This window comes from Larus michahellis, chromosome 1 (genome assembly GCF_964199755.1).
Source record: "Larus michahellis chromosome 1, bLarMic1.1, whole genome shotgun sequence".
NCBI lineage: Eukaryota > Metazoa > Chordata > Aves > Charadriiformes > Laridae > Larus > Larus michahellis.
In genome coordinates, this window is record NC_133896.1 from 49,659,891 (window position 1) to 49,678,941 (window position 19,051).

A 19,051-nucleotide genomic window follows, 5' to 3' on the forward strand; every position below is an offset into this window, starting at 1 on the left:
ACAACAACAGTATTTATTGGCAATTAACATTTCTTCAAGACTGAAGGCGTCCATATTTTCTTGTGTTACCCTCTTCCTATTGCTGTGCTGGAACCAACATTATCATTGAAGTTTCGACCCATTGTGAAATCAATTCCTTCACATCACCCAAATTCTAAAATATACAAACTTAACCAGACATGCATCTGTTCAAATGAATTTCCGCAAGGATTCTTTGAAAAAGTGGTTGGACTAAACAATTACATACATACCTTCATAAGCAGCATTCATTGTGTCAACATAAGTTATTGGACTACATGCATAAAAAGATAATACCACTGAAGTATTAAGTGAAAAAATATGAGAAATTTAGTCTTTTCATGACAATAGTAACTAAACTCTTGTTTGGAGGGAGAGAGGGGAAGAGAAGTTTTTGCTTAGCTTTAATTTTATTTTATACCATGTATGAAGGGCTTTTTTTCCTCCACTATTCTTTTACAATAGAATTCTAAAACACATCCTGAGATCCAGCAACTTGTTCAGGTTTTCTTGCTTAGCCTCTCTTCCTTCCCAGTGGTATCACCAGAGGGTGAGCGATGCCTCCGTTCCCTTTCATAGGAATCCATTCAGCAATGCATTATTCGCCTTCCTCCTCCTTTATTTTCCCACTCCAAAAAATCCTTCCTGAAAATGCCCTCTCAGGCTGAAACCAGATTTCAGCTCAACCTCTTGGCTGTGCTTCTGAAGCCTGCATACATGTTGCCCAGGCAGACTGAGGCTATTTTACCAAGTGAGGATTCCTAAGCGGGTAATTAATATAATTACCTCCCCTCCCCGCAACCCGATGGAAGAAGGAAAGTCATTCTGGGGATGTAATACATACATAAATGAAGCTTTGCCAAGCCACAGTTCTTCCAAGATAAACTATACGCACGCAGCTTGCAACTTAATCTATTTCAGACTTGACAAAGGCTTGAAAATTGAGAAACACTCACTTTAAAATGATAAACCTTTAGCAAGAGATTAAAATGAAGTACGTCGTACTAACAAAAAAAAAAACAGATTATTTTTCCATCTTAGGACTGGACAGGATTCCTGAAGCACAAATATTTCTCCAGCCTAATACATTACTCCCCACAACACTAGCTAAAACAGAGTTCATCCATCCTCAAATGTCAGTATGCTCAATGTTATACAGAAGTCCTGCTTCCATAACTCATTGGACTCAGCAGAACAACAAGTAAACAGTGGGGGGATGTATGCTCTGGGTGTTCTTATAGCTATCAACAACAAAAAGAGAAGGTGTTTGTGAAGAGACACAAAAGAAGTAATATTAAGACGTCATATTATCGCTGCTTTTCACACGAAGTATTCCCGACTTTATTCACTATTCAATTTTAAAGCAAATCAAGCATTGTTCAGTTCTAATGTAAAACAAAGACTCACTTTTCTCAAACTTCCTATAGAGTAGTAAAATTACTACTAGAAGTGAAACTACTTCTGATACTCTACCTGAATTTGTTTTTCTCATAACCTGAATTCATCATAGCTTCAGTTACCTTACTGAACGAGAATAAATAACCTTGCTGACTCTTAGGATTTGTCCATTACCATATTTGTCATGGAAACTCAATATTCTGGGTTGTCCTCTTATCTGACAATATTTCCCTTATTTCAGGGAATGCATCAACAAAAAAAGGGGAGGGGAAAAAATGTAGGATGAAAGAAGAGTTCATTTAACAGGAAAAGAAAGAGAGTGGACAAAAAACCTGTCTCAGATCAGCTAAAGCCTTTTGTATTCACTTACAAAAATAAGTTAAATCAGAACATGAGAAATAATCTACAAAATTTATGCTCATTCAACCTTAATCTTCAAATCTGAAGTTATATAGTTTTAAGAAGAGTTCCAGATAGAACAGAATTAGTAAGATGTTTCCCTTTCAGAAAAGGGGGAATTATACTTACAGATAGACAGATACTACAATAACCTCCCCATAAATAAAAATATGGAAAAGTGGTTATAACTGTAGACCTTGCTAAGTTTGATTGTGACATGGGCTACAACTATCCTCATTTGACCCTGACAAGAATTTGGACCTACTAAAAAGATTCAGGTGTAACAACAAAGAAATACCAAAGAATTTCTGCACTCTCACCACAGCCTCTTCTTTTTGCCTGTTCTTTTCTTTACCTCTCTAAGGGGAAGAGGTGATTGCATTTCATTCTCTGCAGTGTTAGGAAGAACGCTTTATATTTACTGAAATACTAGCTAGCTTTATATTTATTCAAATACAAGTACTGGTTAGTTACTCCCCTTCAATAAGGAAATGCAAGTGCGTGTGCACAAAAAATACGCATGCACAGTTTAAAAAACCCTAATGGGATGGTTTAACAAACCATCCCAATGGGATGGTCTAGGAGGCTTAAGGAACCTTACCTGACTGAGTTCGCTTTGGAGTTGCAGGCCATGCTGCTCTTTTTCCTCCCTCTGCTGCTGGAGCTGTTTACATTCCGCCTTGAGATGCTGGTACTTTGTCTCTACTTCGGACAACTCTTCTTTAAGTTTCTGGCTTGCCTCCCCCTTCTCACCCAGCTCTGTTTGTAACCTCTGTATGGAAGCTTCAGACGCAGACAGCTTTGCCTGAAGCTGTTGGCAGTCCAGGTCTTTCTGGTGAAAGCTTGCCTGCACATTCTTCTTACTCACGGATACTTCATTGTGTTTTTCTTCTAGCTGGGTGTAGTCCTGTTCTTTCTTCAGTAGCTTCTCAGTCAGACTCTATGAAGAGAGTTACACAGCAATTCAATTGCAGTTCTGCTTACAGCTCTTCATTGCATTATTCAAATTTCTTCTCAAGTGTTGATGATGAACAGTGACAAACTTGCTCAAAAACACTATTAAAGGAAATATTGACTTCTACTTCATATTACACAAGCTAATTCTGGAGCCCACACAGCACACAGTTTCAACTAGAAATACTGTTTTTAATATTCTCACATAAATTCACTCCCTCTTACTGAGGACACCACAAAAACTTTATTTCTGTATCCTGAAGAAAAATTTGCTTTCCCTGAGACACTAACTAGAATTTCTGAGATCTCCAAGCAGGACAAAGAAGCCATGAGAACCATTTCAATTTTCCAGTGGCACTTTTTGAAGCACAGAAATATAGTTGCAGGGAGGCCCTGGTCATCATCCACCCCAGGTAACTGACTCCATCTTCTTGAAATGTACCAGCACGTTCCATTTATTGCAGCATCTTCCTGATATCTCAGTGGAGCATTACTGTGTGCAACTTTTAAATGATTGTGTTCTTCCTGCAGTTTCAGTGACTACTATATTCCCTAGTGACGCTCTCAATTAAAACAGAAAAATAAAGAACACTTCCAGCATGTCAGCCTGAAAAAATGACAACACTGAAGTCAGTCTTGTATATCAAAACTTCAGATGGTTCTGCAATAACAGTTGGAATAACAGTTCCAAAGATAAGATAGTTAGTGCTGCAATTCCAGCTATGCTGGGCATCTTAAAAGTGTACTTCTGCGCAGTATTCAGGGATGAAACCTGTTTTGCCAGAAGAAAAAGCTGTTCAAGTAAGTTGAACAGTTTTGGTTTTTACAGATTTTTAACAAATGATGGCTATATTGGTTGTTATAAACCACATACAGACTCTTTTATTTTACAATCATGATAAAATAAACAGAAGAATCTATATAAAAAAAAAGACAAGTTAGAAAGCAAGCAGTCTTGCAAATGACAACTCTAGCAGTCCAGGAGCCAATGTGAGAACAAATATAATTAATGCCCTACATGTCCATTTAGAAGAATATATACTTTCTAAAGCATGCAACTTAGCCAAAAATTCTGGCTCAGGACTAAAGTTTGGCTATTAAATTATAGCCCTGAAGTAGTGTATTTTGAAGTGTTCCTTGAAAAATAAAACAATTTGTTGCTGTTACAGGTACGCCAAAGTTTTTATATATGCATATATAAAATGCAGGAACAGAGCACGTAAGAACATACTGACGTCAGGTGCCATCTTTACCCTCCTGACGTCAGTGACAAGGCTCCCACCGGTTTTAGAACATATTTCAACCTCAGAATATAAAATAAAGTTGCAATTCCCTTTTCATTAAAGAGAAATGACCAGGCAGGATCATTAACATTTGTACTGAATAGCGTTCCTGAAATACCAACACACCACAGAACCTTATTCATCATAGCTGGGCAAGTTAGAGCTAAGGCATTAATCTTACTACTACTCCATAACTAGATCCACACGTCACATGTAGACCTGCTATGAGCTACTTTATGAAGAGTCAGTGCAGGGCATTAACTTAAATTTTCAAGTAAAGGGGAAAGAAAGAAAGAGTTACTGGTGTCTTGAAGCAGAACGAGACTCTGGGAAGCTTTCAGGAATGCTACGTAAAATAAAAAAGAAGCCAAGCCTCTTCACCATCACCTTATGAACTATCCAGATGACAGCCAAGAGCAGCAGCTATGCGGCTGGAGATGCTGCTCCACATCCTGCACTACTCTTCTCTCTTCCTCCCTGGTCTGATGATAAATACAGCAATGAACACCATGGATTAAAGCCGCTACCCCTGACAGCTGAACACCCTCTGCAGTCACGAATGGCCAAACAGACCCACAAAATGTTGCTTTCATGGGAGAAGAGCTGAGTTTGCCCGACAGCCTGCTACCTCCTTGTGCGAGCTAAGCCCACGAGCAAACTTGAGGCCACAGAGCTGCTGAGCTACGGTCATTCAGGTTACACTAGCAGACCCAGCAGTGTTTCCTACCTGAATGCATGTCCCAGCTGCATCCCAGATATGTAAAGGGATATGTGGGCACACATGAGCCACCTCTCTTCCCCAAGCCTCAATTTCCACAGAAAAGAGGGAATGAGAGCATGCTACAGCACTCAGTGAAGAGCCTTGAGCCTTCAAAGCTCACAAGATACAAGGGTGAAAACCACACTGATCCCTTCTTTTATAACTGCTCCTTGGAAAAACACACATAATGCATGTTAGTAGCGACAGTGGCCAGGCATTGAAGAATGAACTCTGTGGTCACCGATCAAATTTCAGAACAGTTACGTCAGTAGAAGGTTAAAAACTAAGCATTTTTCTCTGTAGACAATGCATCACAATTTTCCTAAAAAGAAAACAAAACAAAACAAACCCACAGGTAACGGGTTTAGGATTAGAGCAAGTCTAATACTTCAGGGAATACGCTGGTTTTACACATTAGATCTCTTCTGGGCTCCAGGTCATTACTGGCCTCTGCAAGCCAAGCCAAGCCAAGCCAAGCCCCATAATTACAGTGCTTTATAAATGAAGGAAAGGCAGCTCCTGCTGGTCTCAGAGAACTGATCTTATCTACTTGTCATCTGCTCTTCTCAGTATAGTTCCTGAAAATATAAGAAACAGTTTGCTTGCCTGAGGTTGTACATGAGCTTGAAAAACTCTACATCAATGCACAGCAATATCTTGCTGCACTGGAATGGAATTATAAATGGATGTACATATCAAAATGCAATATACTCTATCCTGCATTAATGGCTCCTCCCTCCTCCCTGACAGCTTCTTCAAGGATGGCAAACTGTACGAAATGGGAGCAATCTATGTTATTTGGGAAGCTAGCCCTACCTTGTCCAATTCTAGGTCCAAGTCCTCCAGGGACAAGATTCCTTGTCTGGCATACCATTTTTATGAATATCGCCTTTCAAAAAGCTGCATAAAGAGGTGGCTGTAAACTGCCTTAAGTCACTGAAACAAAGAGGAAAAGCAGCTCGCTGCCACTTCACTTCTCCCTGTTCCTCACATGGTGTTTGGCATTAACCTGACATAGCAGAGGACTCTACTAAACTATGGTTATCTTATGTATCTATCAGTTTCACTCCACGTTGTTAATGGAATAGCAATATATTCAGGCAATGTCTCTATACTGAATAGCAATAATTTTCCCAAAAGCTTGTTTCAGTGTTACTGGTCTGTGGAAAAGAACAGCATGACAATTCTCACCATCTCAGTTTCGATATTGATTACACTAAATACACACTGGTCCCTGTCCTTTCCCATTTTCCAAGACTGACAAGATTGCTGGTAAATACACATATATAATGTGTACGGTTCACATACAGCAGCATATACAAATGCAGCAGGCATCTTTCTCCTTGTCTCCTTTCCTCCCTTACCTCCATTTACTACCCCACAACACATGCTTTCTTAATGCAAATACAAAGTGCAGCAAGCTCAAGGGGCTTTGATTAAAGCTCTCAAGGAATACTTATAAGCTGAGAAGCTCCTGGAGTTTATCTCAATTTTCTTCCATTCATGACTCTAATAAACAGCAAGAAAATATGACAGAAGTACAATCTAAAAGCTAAGAATCTGGAAAACCAATAAAGAGAGCTCAAAATGTCTCCTGAATTATGATCTTTAGGAAAACGTACTATTTCGAAAGGTAACGCTTTTTTTTTTTCATGTTTAAGATGACAATACTGCTGAATAATAGGTGAGCATAAACTGCAGCTGTTAGAAATCTGCAATAACAACAACCTTAAGGATTTCAGCTGTAACATACCGGTCATTAAAATATAGTGTTTGCCTGTACATTATGGTATCTCTCATGGTAAGCAAAACAGTAAAGCAATTCTCAACTTCTGCAACACCAAGAAGTGTTTTGTCACAGTCTTCAGCAATTCCCAAGGCAACGTGTGATGTGTTTCCATTTTAACATGAGCTGATAAGCATAGGAAATAACAGCATTCTCACCTGTTTTTTCTGTTCTAGCTCTTTGACTGAACTTTGAAGTTTTTGCAGCTCCTGAACATACACAGCTACCTCCTGAGGTCCTTTGGCAAGTTCAGCTCTTAACTGGTTAATGGTAGCCTGAACAGACAAATAGAAAAATCCGCATTTAAAATAAATCTTTGCAGGCATAACCCAAACAAAAGCAAGATGTCTGGTAGCAAAGTAAAAAGCATCTTGTATACAAATAAACAGCTTAAGAAAAAAATCACCTGCAAACTCATCTCAGAGGTCCATCAGCTACAGAAGTACCCTGAGCATAATTTCCCAGCTGAAATTCATTCATGTCCTATTTCAGAAGACATAAATTTGCCCCAGTCCAATAGAAAATACCAGGCTGAGCCCACAACTGATGAAAATCACAACAGATTATCCAATAATAATTATCACAGTTCTAGCTCAAGGTGAAACCCTCCCAAATCATTGCAGTTACACAGCCAAAACTTTGCCTCCCTGGTAAGGGAAATGCACTGGAAAAGGCACTAGAAGTGAGTCTGGCATCTGGTGCAAACCTGGGGAGTGACTTTCGGGCACATCAACCCTGCAGGTCAGCATAATCAGGGTAACAATACTACCCCATTAAACAGGATTGGTACAAAACTGACTATATCAATGACTGTGCAGTATTTGAATACAGTAATGAAAGCAAACAAGAAAAGCACTTTAGACGGGTAACAATGGCTGCCCTAAAGCATGCTGTGTATGAATGCGCTCACTTTGAATACACTATATAATAGTGACCTTTTAAAAGAAGTTTTCTTTCCTATTGTTCTCATAACCACAGATTTCAGCACAAAGGTATAAATACTGAATTCAAGAATGAACTAAAGCAGTAGAAGAGAAGTAGCAGACAATAAACATACTATTTACAACCTTCCTACAGAAAAAGGAAGACCAAAGAGAACATATGGACCAAAGAAAACTATATGACTACATATAGTTAGCAACTCTGACTTTCTGTAAGCCTTTACAAGGCTGTTTCGTTACAGAGCCATAAACTAAAACACATCCTGGGATCTGTCCTGGACAGAAAAAGAATCGAGGATGTTCTCAGAAAACAGAGTACAGATATTTCACTACTGAGAGAATACAATGCAGAAAACGTGCAGAAGATTGCTAAGGACACCACTGCAGCCTTTCCAACCAGAATCATAATTTATATGCATAAATATACATTTCTCTCATTCATAATTCAATAAGCCAGTCCCACATTTCATTCTTAACATGGAAATATATCATGGATGAATATTCATTCCCCATATTGTCTAGCTGATGTGTCTGTATGATTAATGAACCAGTAAGCAACCAGGAATGCATCTGTTTAACAACCTCTCAAGATTATCTTGATACAACAGTAATCTACTATAAGAATAAAAAGCTTTCAAAGATTTACCTCAAATTTAAGTGTCTCCTTTAGAAAGCAGAAAAAATAAAATGGATGGATGAAAGACGGAAATAAGCAGTCACAAAAGCTGTTAGCAGACACACTTCCTCAAATTTGTTTTCAAATATGTCAGTGTTTTTAATGGCTTTGCTTAATGGGAAAGAAAAAAAACCAGTCCCGGCTTTATTAAATTTACCTATAATTTAATCTACTAATCTCATTCTGCAGGCACTCAATTTGACAATCAAGTCTATGCCCTGTATTTTATGAAGATTTATCAGATACTGAAACAAATCCCAATCTGCAGAGACTCATAGAAATGCTTAGCTCCACAGCAGTGCAGCTGTTTTCATAATGTGTTTACTACGCGGGAGTCACTACAGTGAGAAACTAAACCTGGAAGCAGTATCTCAGAATGAACACTTATCAGAGATATCTAGACACCAGAGTTTCTGGTGCAACTCTGAAATAAAGCATAAACACCAAACAAAACAAAAAAAAAAAAAGAAAGGACAACAATGAATACATTCAGGCAACAATTGTAGAGCTATTCTATTCTTCACATCCCTCTCCGGCAGCATTTGAAGACACACATATAGGATTGTGATGATCTTTGTTATTCTCTTCACCCACACCACAAATCTAACATATTTTAAAGACATCTCACTTTGCAAACCAATATTAATATATGTATCCTCAGCCAGCTTGGCAAAAATAGCCATGGATGGCATAAGAGCCACTTTACTCTTTCAGCCCTTCAGGTAGTCTCAAAGAGCAAAGCCAAGGTGAAACATGGCCAAAATTTTACAGTCAGGACTGCACCTATTCTGCCAATGAAGGGCTTCAATGTTTCATTCTCTTATGGCTAACACTTTTCACAATTGTGTTTCTTTAAGAAAAGTAGAGAAGTTTTCACCACGATGACTTTGAGTAATTTTTTATTACTTTTTTTTTAAAGTCTGATCTGTCACTTTACCTTGACAGAAAAGCTTTTATTTCAAACATGTCTTGGGCTATGGTTGCCATATGTTGGAATTAAGCAGAGAAGGCAATAACATTTCTGAGAAGAACCAGACTGCCACCGCTTACCACGTTCTGCCACGCCGCAACATGGGTCTTCTCTAGTTCAGCCTACATACTGATGATACTACACAGACATCTGATGTTATTATAGTTGCTGCAATGTAGTTTATAATCTTTCCGTACGTCTAAGACTTCTTATATGAACACATAGTAATAGCTATGGGCATCATGCAGCCTTTTCCCCCATCTGCCATTACTTCCAGGAGGACGGAAAAAACCTTCTTTACTTGAGTTTTTTTCCTGTTAAAAGCTGCACTTTAAAGCTACATTTTTAAAATGTCTAGTTATGTCAAAACTTAAAGATACTTAATTTGGGGGAACAGGAGCAATTCATGCTTCTGTGAGAATGTTTTAAGTTGAAAGACTTTTGTTACGCCCATGTCACCATGTCATTTTATCTTCACATGAAAACTAAATATCCCAAACCACAAAAGACTACAGCAACAGTGCTTTGAAAAGAAATTTAAATTCTGCTGCATAGTTGTGGGATCTCACAGTTAAAACCAAATTACAATTATGTAACAACTTACATGGCCACATAACCACATTATATTCATAACTCCAACTGTGATATTCCTTTTTTCACATCCGATGAAGCTCTTGGCATACTTCATTTTAACTTGAAAACAATGGCAGATTCATGTTTAGTACAATACTGTACCCTTGTACAATTCCTGGAGCTCAACATATCTGTTGGGAGAGGAAGGCGGGAGGGAAAGCCCTAAGGGGTTTAGAATAATGCTGGGCAACGCTTCTCTAAAGCTCTGCAGTGCGAATGAAGAAACAGAAAGTTAAAACTGCAGTTCTGAAATCTAGGGCACATGAAACCCCAGAATAACAAGATGTCAGGAATCCTTCGCATCCACAAATCTCACCAGGACAGAGGATACCAGGAGTCTTATAGAAACTCCAGGCATTCCTTCCTGTAAGCTGGGGAACTCTGCAAGGACCCTTCACTAGGGACCACAGCCCTGCGTTGACAAGTTTTGCTGGCATTGCTGCATTGCTGGGGTACAATAGAAAAGGGAGAGGGCAAAATTAAAATGTCTCAAACACAGCTGACAGTCTTCACTGAAGATTGTTACACTGTCAAGCCATTCATTAGTAAAACTACACCAACCAACCCACTAGTGAGATGTGACAACACCCAGCAAGAGAATTCTTCTGCAGGTATGGATTTACCAGCTCCTTAGTAGAATAAATTATACATTAGACAAAAGCCTTTTTGGTGTTACTGTATTTTTATTAGAATCTCTTGCCATTATCTCTGTCAGATGTCTGGTAAGCAACATAAAACAGGCTTTAGCCAGGAGGGATCTGAGAAAGTCTGTGGAGTGAGATTCCCTCTTAAAGATCCAAGTCAGAGTGGTTATATTCCTTTTTCTCCATCTTGCATGCTCACTGGCAGAAAAGCAGAGGAACCAAAACCAAGAAAACCAAGTATCTGCTGTGGGAAAGGCAGTTAATTTTGCTTCCGTAAACACAGAGTTATCAACAATTCTGTATATTTCCAAGGCTCCCATCAGCAATTTAAAACCTCTTCCACTGACTCAGCCAAAGCCGAGGCAAGCCTTCACAAAGTACTTCTGAAGAAACCAGCACATTCTGCAACTCAAGTAGACAGCGAGGTCTCTTTTAAACAGGATGAATTTAAAAGGCTCAAATCCAGGAAAAGATGGAGAAAAAAATGTAAAAAGAAAAAAAAGCAATTAACATGAGACCAATAGATTTTATTTTCTACTTTAGACTGCAACAACAAAGAGAGGAAAACTAAGGTGCTGTTGCCTGAAAACAGATTACAGGTATCATCCTGACATCTTGACCTTAAGATATGGTGAGGCCTGGCAGTCACTCACTTTATACTCCACTGGATAACAGGCAACCCTTGGAGGGCATTATGCAGTGGATTGGTGGAGGGTATGTGGGCAGAACAGATTTGTCCTTTACACACAAAATATTCCTACAATAAATAATAGGTGTAAAAAGTCTTCCCATTTGACAGTAAAAACTAGACAAAAAAAAAACAAAAATGAAAACCTGTTTACAATATTCATTAAGATTTTTTAATCTTGTGTAAGTTTAAGAATGAAATGTCCTAAAAGAACAGTCAAATTATTGTCTACCTTGCATTAGTAATTTCTTTTTATATATTTTAATACTCTAGCATCCATCGTCAGACACGCCAACCCAAATATTAACCAAAACCATCATTTTCAGTAACAACTGGTTTTATCCACATGTAGCTCAACAAGGGAAACAAGTCTTTCAATCACACAGATATTGCTCTGTTTCTTTCTCCCAACAGAAAGAGCACAGCTCTGTCAGGTCTCATTTTCCTCTGCTATTGGGCTCTTGTAGTAACTTTTTATGCCAAGGAAAGGTTTTGCAACAAAACGCATGGGGGCTTTTGGAGGGCAGATATTGGCAAAATTACACAATTTACCGTAATGAAGAAACATGTCTATTAGATAAGTTAGAAGATTCAGTTAAGAAAGAGGCTTTTGCATTATGATGAATTAGTATCTTCCATTTTCAGATGAAAATCACGGCAAAGCTCACAGGTATGACTATTACCTCCGAGTTCGCCTGCTCTGCCTGCAAGTGCTTGCACTCATCTTTCAGCTTTTCAGATTCTCTCTCACGTTCCAGTGTCATTTTGTCCATCAGCGTCTGAACTTGGACCAGCTCCTTTTTCAGGACAGCCACATCTTCTACACCAGGCCTTTGTAGCTGAAAAGTAAGAGAGTAGCAATGAGCAACACGCAGCTGGCAGACATGTTTCCAGTGTCAATGTAATCTCTCAAAATCTTTCAAATCATCAATTTATAGACAAGGTGACATATTCCTTGTGTGTGAAAAAAAAAAAAAGTGACATATACTAGCTATGGAAAAAGAAAAGAGAAGAGAAAAAAAAACCCACAGAAAAGTACATATCATTCCCAAAGGAAACAGGATTTAATGGCTGGTTGTCAGTTCTTGCCTACTAAACTTTGAACTTGTTAATTGGTTTCAACCAAATCTGACAAATGGGATAAGATCTCAAACATTACATTTCTGTAATTTTCACGTAGGTAGATCGCTAGGTACAGGAGGGAGACCTTCCCTGGGAGAAAACACCAAAGTGACAGGGAATCCATGCAAGATAATTATCTGAAGTCATAATTCCCTGAGAAGTAGGCTGTATTGCCCACACAACTCTACAGAAGGGAACACTGTATATATTTTACTGCTGCAATACTCACAAGCGCCTCTCAGGACTGAGATAGGTAACAATCCAGCACTACACACACTTTTATAATCATACTGCCTCTGTCTTCAAGAACTATTTCAGAAAACCACAAGAACAGACAAAAAAAGGGCAGCTGAAGGAAACTTCTTGAAGGAACTGTCAGGCATGCCCCCTACCAGACCCACAGATAAAAGTTGTTGGGGATTACATTTAAAGCATCATAATGCCCCTCAAAGCAAAAAGCTATGGAGGGAAAAGGGAGGGGAAAGGCAATACTGGGCACTGAAAAAAGTAGAGAAAAGGAAGTGCTGTCATGTAGAAGAGAAAAGGTACAGGAAAGGGGTAAGAATGCAGCAGGAAAAGGAAGACAAGAAACAACTAAACAGAAAGGGAGGAATGGATGGGTCCAGTGACTACGCAGGGCCAAGAGGGACTCATGAGACTACAGGGAAGAAGTGGGATAAACGAGTCCTACTTTCCTCCAGAGTCTAAGCAGTGGTTGAGTGGAGGAATGAAGACAAACAAGCTAGGAAGTCCCTTCACTATTGCTTTGGAAGTGGCATGACTGCTGAGTCACTGGGATTGCTCCCTGGAGCCATGGCTGTATATAAAAGTCACCAGGAGCCAAAATCCCAGAATACACACACATCAGTATTATCAGCCAAGTGCAAGAGGGACAACATTAACATAGGCATGGTGATGACAGCTGCCAGCCTTTCAGCCACCATGTCACGAAACACCTCTCTGAGCAACTCTTATGAATGCAGCTGTCCAGGGACAGTCAGAGCGTTACACCTCATGGAAAAAGGGTGATCTAAAGTCAGCTGTGGAAGTCAGCAATGGCATGCTCCAAGTAGAGGCCTGCACAGCACATCTATACGTGTAATCCCCTGCAAAATCGCTGAAGGGTAGAGCATCAAACAAGCAGACTAAAATATAATCTAGGATAAATTTTAGTATGTCAGAAACTACATGCATTTCCTCACTGGAAAAACACTGAAAATGTAGGTCAGTGTAATAGATCAGAAACAATGGTGTTCTGAACATTTTCAGCCCACAAGCAGATGTCTCCAAGTTCAACGGTTTGACTGCTTCAAAACTGCATTTGCAATCATTTAATTATATCCCTCCCTTGACTTGAAAATAACAAAAACATTAGTGTGATGTGAATACCAGCTCTGTCTTTAAGTCTTCCACTGTACTTCTCTCCTTCTGCAGTTCTTGTGTCAGGTTTGTCACTTTCTGTTCTGCACCTTCACGAAGGCTAATTTCTTCATCATACTTCGATTTAAGATCTAATAAGAAGGAAGCTGAATAAATGATCACTTGCACAAATTGCAAAAGTAGAGAACAGAATCAGACCTGATGTTAACATACTTACCCACAATTTCAGTAGCCAGTTGTGCCGCTTTTTGCTCAAATAAGTCTTTCATTTGCTTAATGTTAAAATTTTCTACTTGGATCTCTTCTAGCTGCCGTTCTAATGATTCTATTTCCATAAAAAGAACAGTATTATTTTCTGGAAGAGCTAGGACAATACAGTTACTCACACCCATAACGAACCACAGCAGGTAAATAAGTAATCTAAGTTCACTTAACATCCAATTAGCTTAGCAAAGTGAACAACTTTACTGAAGTTAAATATCTACAAGCATGATGCTGGAACCTGTCACTAATTGAGTACTCTGCAGGATTAAGTACATATTGGTTTTCACTGGTCACAAATAGATCTTCAGATCACTGCAACATGCTGCTGACTCCAAGCCCTGAACTGCGGTTAAGAACTCTTCAATCATGATCAGTCAGATACTTTACGCACACATAAGGAAAATTTTATTCCATAAGTGCCTCACGGAGAAAAACAGAGAGCAAAAATTATTGGTCTGCAAAACAACAAAAAAAAAAACCCACAAAAATTCATTGTTTTCTTTGCTAGCAATGCATACAGAAAAACACCAAATAAAAGCAGCACTGACAAATGCTATAATTTAAATATCAACAATCACTGTCTTTCTCAGCAAAAGACTTGTACTGAATGCTTAACATACGAAATGATTAAAAACATGTTCAAAACTACTCATGAGAACTGCTTTCAGAGTTAGGAGAATGCCTGTCTCACTTCTAGAAATTACAAACCCTGAGCCTCTGGAACATTTCCCCAGACTATAGCTATCAAAATCTACCTATCTCAAGCACTTATAATGAACTTTTTTTTCCAGTAATTGCACCATTCCAGCTTCCCAGCTCTTTAACTTAGCAAAAGTGCATTTTCACAAACCTAAAAGCTACAATGAAAAAAAAATTCAGAAACTCCAGAACAGTGAAGAAATTAACATAGTAAAATGTTAGCCACCTGTAGATGTAGCCGTTGTCAATCCATCAGATTTACAATCCTTAAGAGAACAGAATAAATGCATGATTAGACAGCAGGAATAAAAACTACTACTTCCAAAGTTTATCCCATTTTTGGAAAAGACAGGGAAATAAAGACTTCTGTGCTCAAATACTGCACAGCAGTATAAAAATACCTGATTTCAAACAGTCATATCTGGAAGACTGGAAAAGGCCAAGATGATTTTCCGTTTCATGTACCACTACACTACCAGGCTTCCAGACTTGCAAGACTCCAGTAACAATCCCCTCCCCCTCCCTTTCCTCCATATTGAAATCTGCCCTAAAAACAGAGGTTACGGACCATCATTAAATGCATTCTGAGAAGGTACTCTGTCAGACAGCAATTTCTGGGGTTTTTAACAATCCAGTATCTAAGTAGCTCACAGTAATAAAAGAAGTGAGAGCAGGGGTGTTAGGACTAGATGATCTTTAAGGTCCCTTCCAACCCAAACCGTTCTACGGTTTTATGATTCCTCAGGGCACAACACACCACAGTTTGCCTTGCCTTGTTTGTTCTGTTCATCTGGACATCTGTGAAACCACACTTCTGTTCTCCAAAAGTTCTCACAAGAAAAACCCCATAGCCCTTTCGCATAACAGATGGAACATTACATTCGATTTGTTTTCTTTAATAAACTGAGTTCTGAGTAAGACCAACAGAAGGAAAAGTCTGAACTGAACTTGTAGTGAGTAGTATGGAAGAATCATTATCTATTCTGACTTTGTTCTTCAGATTTATATATACTGTTACATTGTGGAGAGATAACTAGCTTTGTTTTCAAGAACATGTCAATATTCAAATTATGGAACTAACTAAATCAGGCCACGTGCCTTACAAAAAAGGTATTAATCTTCAATGTCAATGCTGATGATAAACCTGCTTCAAGTATTTTAAAGCAATTACTTGCTGCCGCTGCCCCTGCAATTTCTCTAGTTCTTTCTTCAGCTCTTCTGAATACCACCTCTCCTCCTAGGGGAAAAAGAAAAAAATAAAAAAAAAAAAAGGAGATAGGGGAGAGAGAACTGTAAATTTGGTTGCTTTAGACAGTGGAACACTGCAATTTCAAACAAAGAACCAAGTGAAAAGTAAAATACATTTCCAACCTTCAGTGAAGCTTGCAAGTCTTGGACTTCTTGTCGGAGCAGTGATACTTCATCTCTGAATAAATATATCCACGGAGTGAAGAAAATTAATATGCAGTGGTTATATTTTGTCAATTACATACAGGTTATAACGTGTGTTAAATAACTGGAGTGATAGCCATGTACTATATAAATATAACTTACATAATTATACATAGTTATTTTTAGGTTTTTTGAAACCTGGAACAAACTGGATTAATAGATACTTATTAGTTCACTTTGTACACCACTGGAAAAACGCTGAACATTAATTGGATAAGTAAAAAAATAGATATGCAAAACAGAATGTAAATCTAAACCGGTGCATCAGCTCAACCACATGGGTTCAGAACGGCAAAGCTGCGCACTGGGGCGTTTAACTGGTTTGCATGCCTTCCTGTGAAAAGGACAGCTCTATTCTCCTTCACTTCCCTTATCATGTAAAGGAACACTGCTAGGAGGCAGCATGCTGTCTTACTCCTTCTGATATAAGCAGTTACATGATTTTTCATGCACACAGCAATTCGGTATGCCCCACAGATACACTCACTTAACGGTCTGAATGTTTAAAGCCTTGGGATTTTAAATTCTCAAATTTCGTGCTCAAGCCTCCAGCCATGCAAGAACACAAGATCCAAGGCTAAAATTGTCACTAATTGATTTAGACAGCACCCTTCTAAATCACAGGTCTCCTTACAGAATTGCACAATTACACATACAAGGATACCGTTGCATTACTGAGATACAGCCACTCCAAATGTAGAACACAGAGGTCATTAAAATTATGCAAACTTACACTTTTCTTATTGTTCGTACAGTGGCAACACTGAGGACTACACAGAGTATATATGTGTGGGTGCCAATGCCAACAAATTCTCTCTGTTTTATTCCACACAATTTTATTGCTGCTGTGCTGCATTATGCCTTCCTCCACAGATGTTCTTTTAAATTATTTCATACTTAGGCCAAAAAAAAAAAAACCACACCAAAGCAAGCTCTTCTTTAGCTAAACGTTGAAGGAACAGATTCAACTATATTAGCATATTAACATCAGGTCAGGGTCATCAAGCAGCAAGTGAAACACATGAACTTGAACCAGTGAAACAAGAACTCCAAGGTGGACCAATTTTAAGGGCAAAATAAATATTGGAAATTGGAAGGCTAATTTTTTTCAGAGGAAGATTTTCTGCTATTTACACATTATTCTGCCTGTGTGAGACCTTCACCGGAGGTTTGCAAACACAACCTTACTGAGACAGGTGTAGCTGTAACCCAAAACCCATATATTGGTTGTGGGTGGAGAAGAGGGAGCAGCTTTCTCACCGGTATGAGTAAGTAAATCAGGTAATATTCACACCTAAGATCATAAATGTAATCTCAGGCAGGTGAAACAGTTAACTATATTGAAGTTGTGCCTGAACATATACAGATCTGCAATACTAAAGCATTTAAGATGCTCCAGTCTTCACAGCAGATAAAAGGTTTTGAGCTGTATAGAAAGTTTGTAGTAGAGGGGAAGGAGGAGAGGAGGAGAAGGGAAAGACAGGTTGTGATGAAGGGTTGAGACCCTTCTACAGTAGCTGCCTTGATATTCCCAACACAGTTTTCCTTGACAGTTTTAAGACGAAACATAAATTCAGTTTAACTGACCAGTGGAAAATGAATGGGGGGGGAAAAAAAAAAAGTGTAAGGGATCACTCCAGACACATAACTTTGTTTTTCTTACTGCCATCCAAATCCTCACCAAATCTCCCTTTCTGCTAGGGCTGTTATGATCCCTTTCTCCTCTCAGCACATCTTCTCAGCCTCACCATCTGGCAAATCCTGACCACCTTTTCCTTATGCTCCACTCCATTCCCCACCTGTAAGGACAGTGCCTCCATCCTAGCACTGAGTACAAACGGCCTCGATAAATGGCACTGGGGAGAGTTACACACTTTACCCTCGGCACTTAAATACGCTAGTTTATTGGCGGGGGGGGGGGGGGGGGGGAGAGGACACAATGTAACTCATAGTACCTAGCTTTCTCTATTCACTAAATAAGGAACTTCACCTCCCGGTCTTGGTCCTATGAATTACAGGTAAGCTTCACTCCTAGACCACTAACAGAGTGGCTCCCTGCTGCAGGCTGCAATATTTCTTTAATGTGGTATGCCAAGTCTTGGAAAAACATATTTATGTTGAATGAGAGTTTTGTCAAGCAAGCATGCAACTGAGAAACACTGAAGAATGCCACACTAATAGGAAGAAATAGCTCATGTGTTACACAACAGCTCTCACCAGACTCCCTTCACTCCATCCAAGCTCCCTGACCTTGTCCGCTTTTTCAATTATATGAGAGAAAACAAAACCACTTGTGCTTAAACTGTCAAAAGTCAGGAATAAAATAAATAAATTCCACGAGCCAACATCTGGTTGACATTGGAAAATTGCAGGCATAAAAATAAATCTTTCATAAACTATATAAACAATACAGCTATGACCAGTAATTCCCCCATGTGAATGCTATTATTCTACTAAGAGTATCATTTCAGGTCTAAGTTATATCACCCCGAAAAGACCTAATTCAGGCAGAGAAGAAACAGACATTCTCAAATAAACGTGCACATAGGAAACCCAATATAACTCCATTAGCACCCTATCACTTTCTCCTATCTTAAGCCCTAATTTTGATTTTTTTTGTTGCAGCAGCCAGGAGAGAAGGCAGCCATCCACAAGGAAGGGTCTGTCTGTGCACGAAGACATGGCTAATGCTGGCTCTTATGGGCTTGCCAGCTCTGCACATTACTGGGGAGATAAAAATCTTCATTCAGATAACTACTAAAATATGCTACCTTCCACACTCCTCTCTCACCGAAGAACCACCCTCTCTTGAAGTATTACATAAATACATGGATTTCTTTCAATGTAATTATTCATCATTTTGGGTCACAGCCCTGCTAGTGACAGAACTAGCAGGAAGCAAAAGGAAACCTACATAAATTTTACCCTTAAGAAAAAGCTTCCCAAACCAACACCAGGGATTACTCCAACACAAGCAGACTACT

The 19,051-nt window shown here is 39.0% G+C and overlaps 1 protein-coding gene across 2 annotated transcripts in view; it reads right to left on the bottom strand.

Moving 5' to 3' along the window:
- The window catches only part of EEA1 (early endosome antigen 1), a 70,612-nt gene that overhangs the window by 28,044 nt on the left and 23,517 nt on the right, over positions 1-19,051 (bottom strand). Inside the window, exons 4-11 of one of the 2 annotated variants that reach the window (XM_074574903.1) lie at positions 15,987-16,041; positions 15,787-15,852; positions 14,842-14,881; positions 13,870-13,977; positions 13,662-13,783; positions 11,834-11,989; positions 6,757-6,873; positions 2,417-2,755 (exon numbers count right to left, since the gene is read on the bottom strand). In XM_074574903.1, the coding sequence (XP_074431004.1) occupies positions 2,417-2,755; positions 6,757-6,873; positions 11,834-11,989; positions 13,662-13,783; positions 13,870-13,977; positions 14,842-14,881; positions 15,787-15,852; positions 15,987-16,041 (1,003 nt within the window). Of the gene's footprint in view, positions 1-2,416; positions 2,756-6,756; positions 6,874-11,833; positions 11,990-13,661; positions 13,784-13,869; positions 13,978-14,841; positions 14,882-15,713; positions 15,853-15,986; positions 16,042-19,051 lie in introns of both variants that reach the window. The other variant, XM_074574913.1, reaches the window with a different exon arrangement.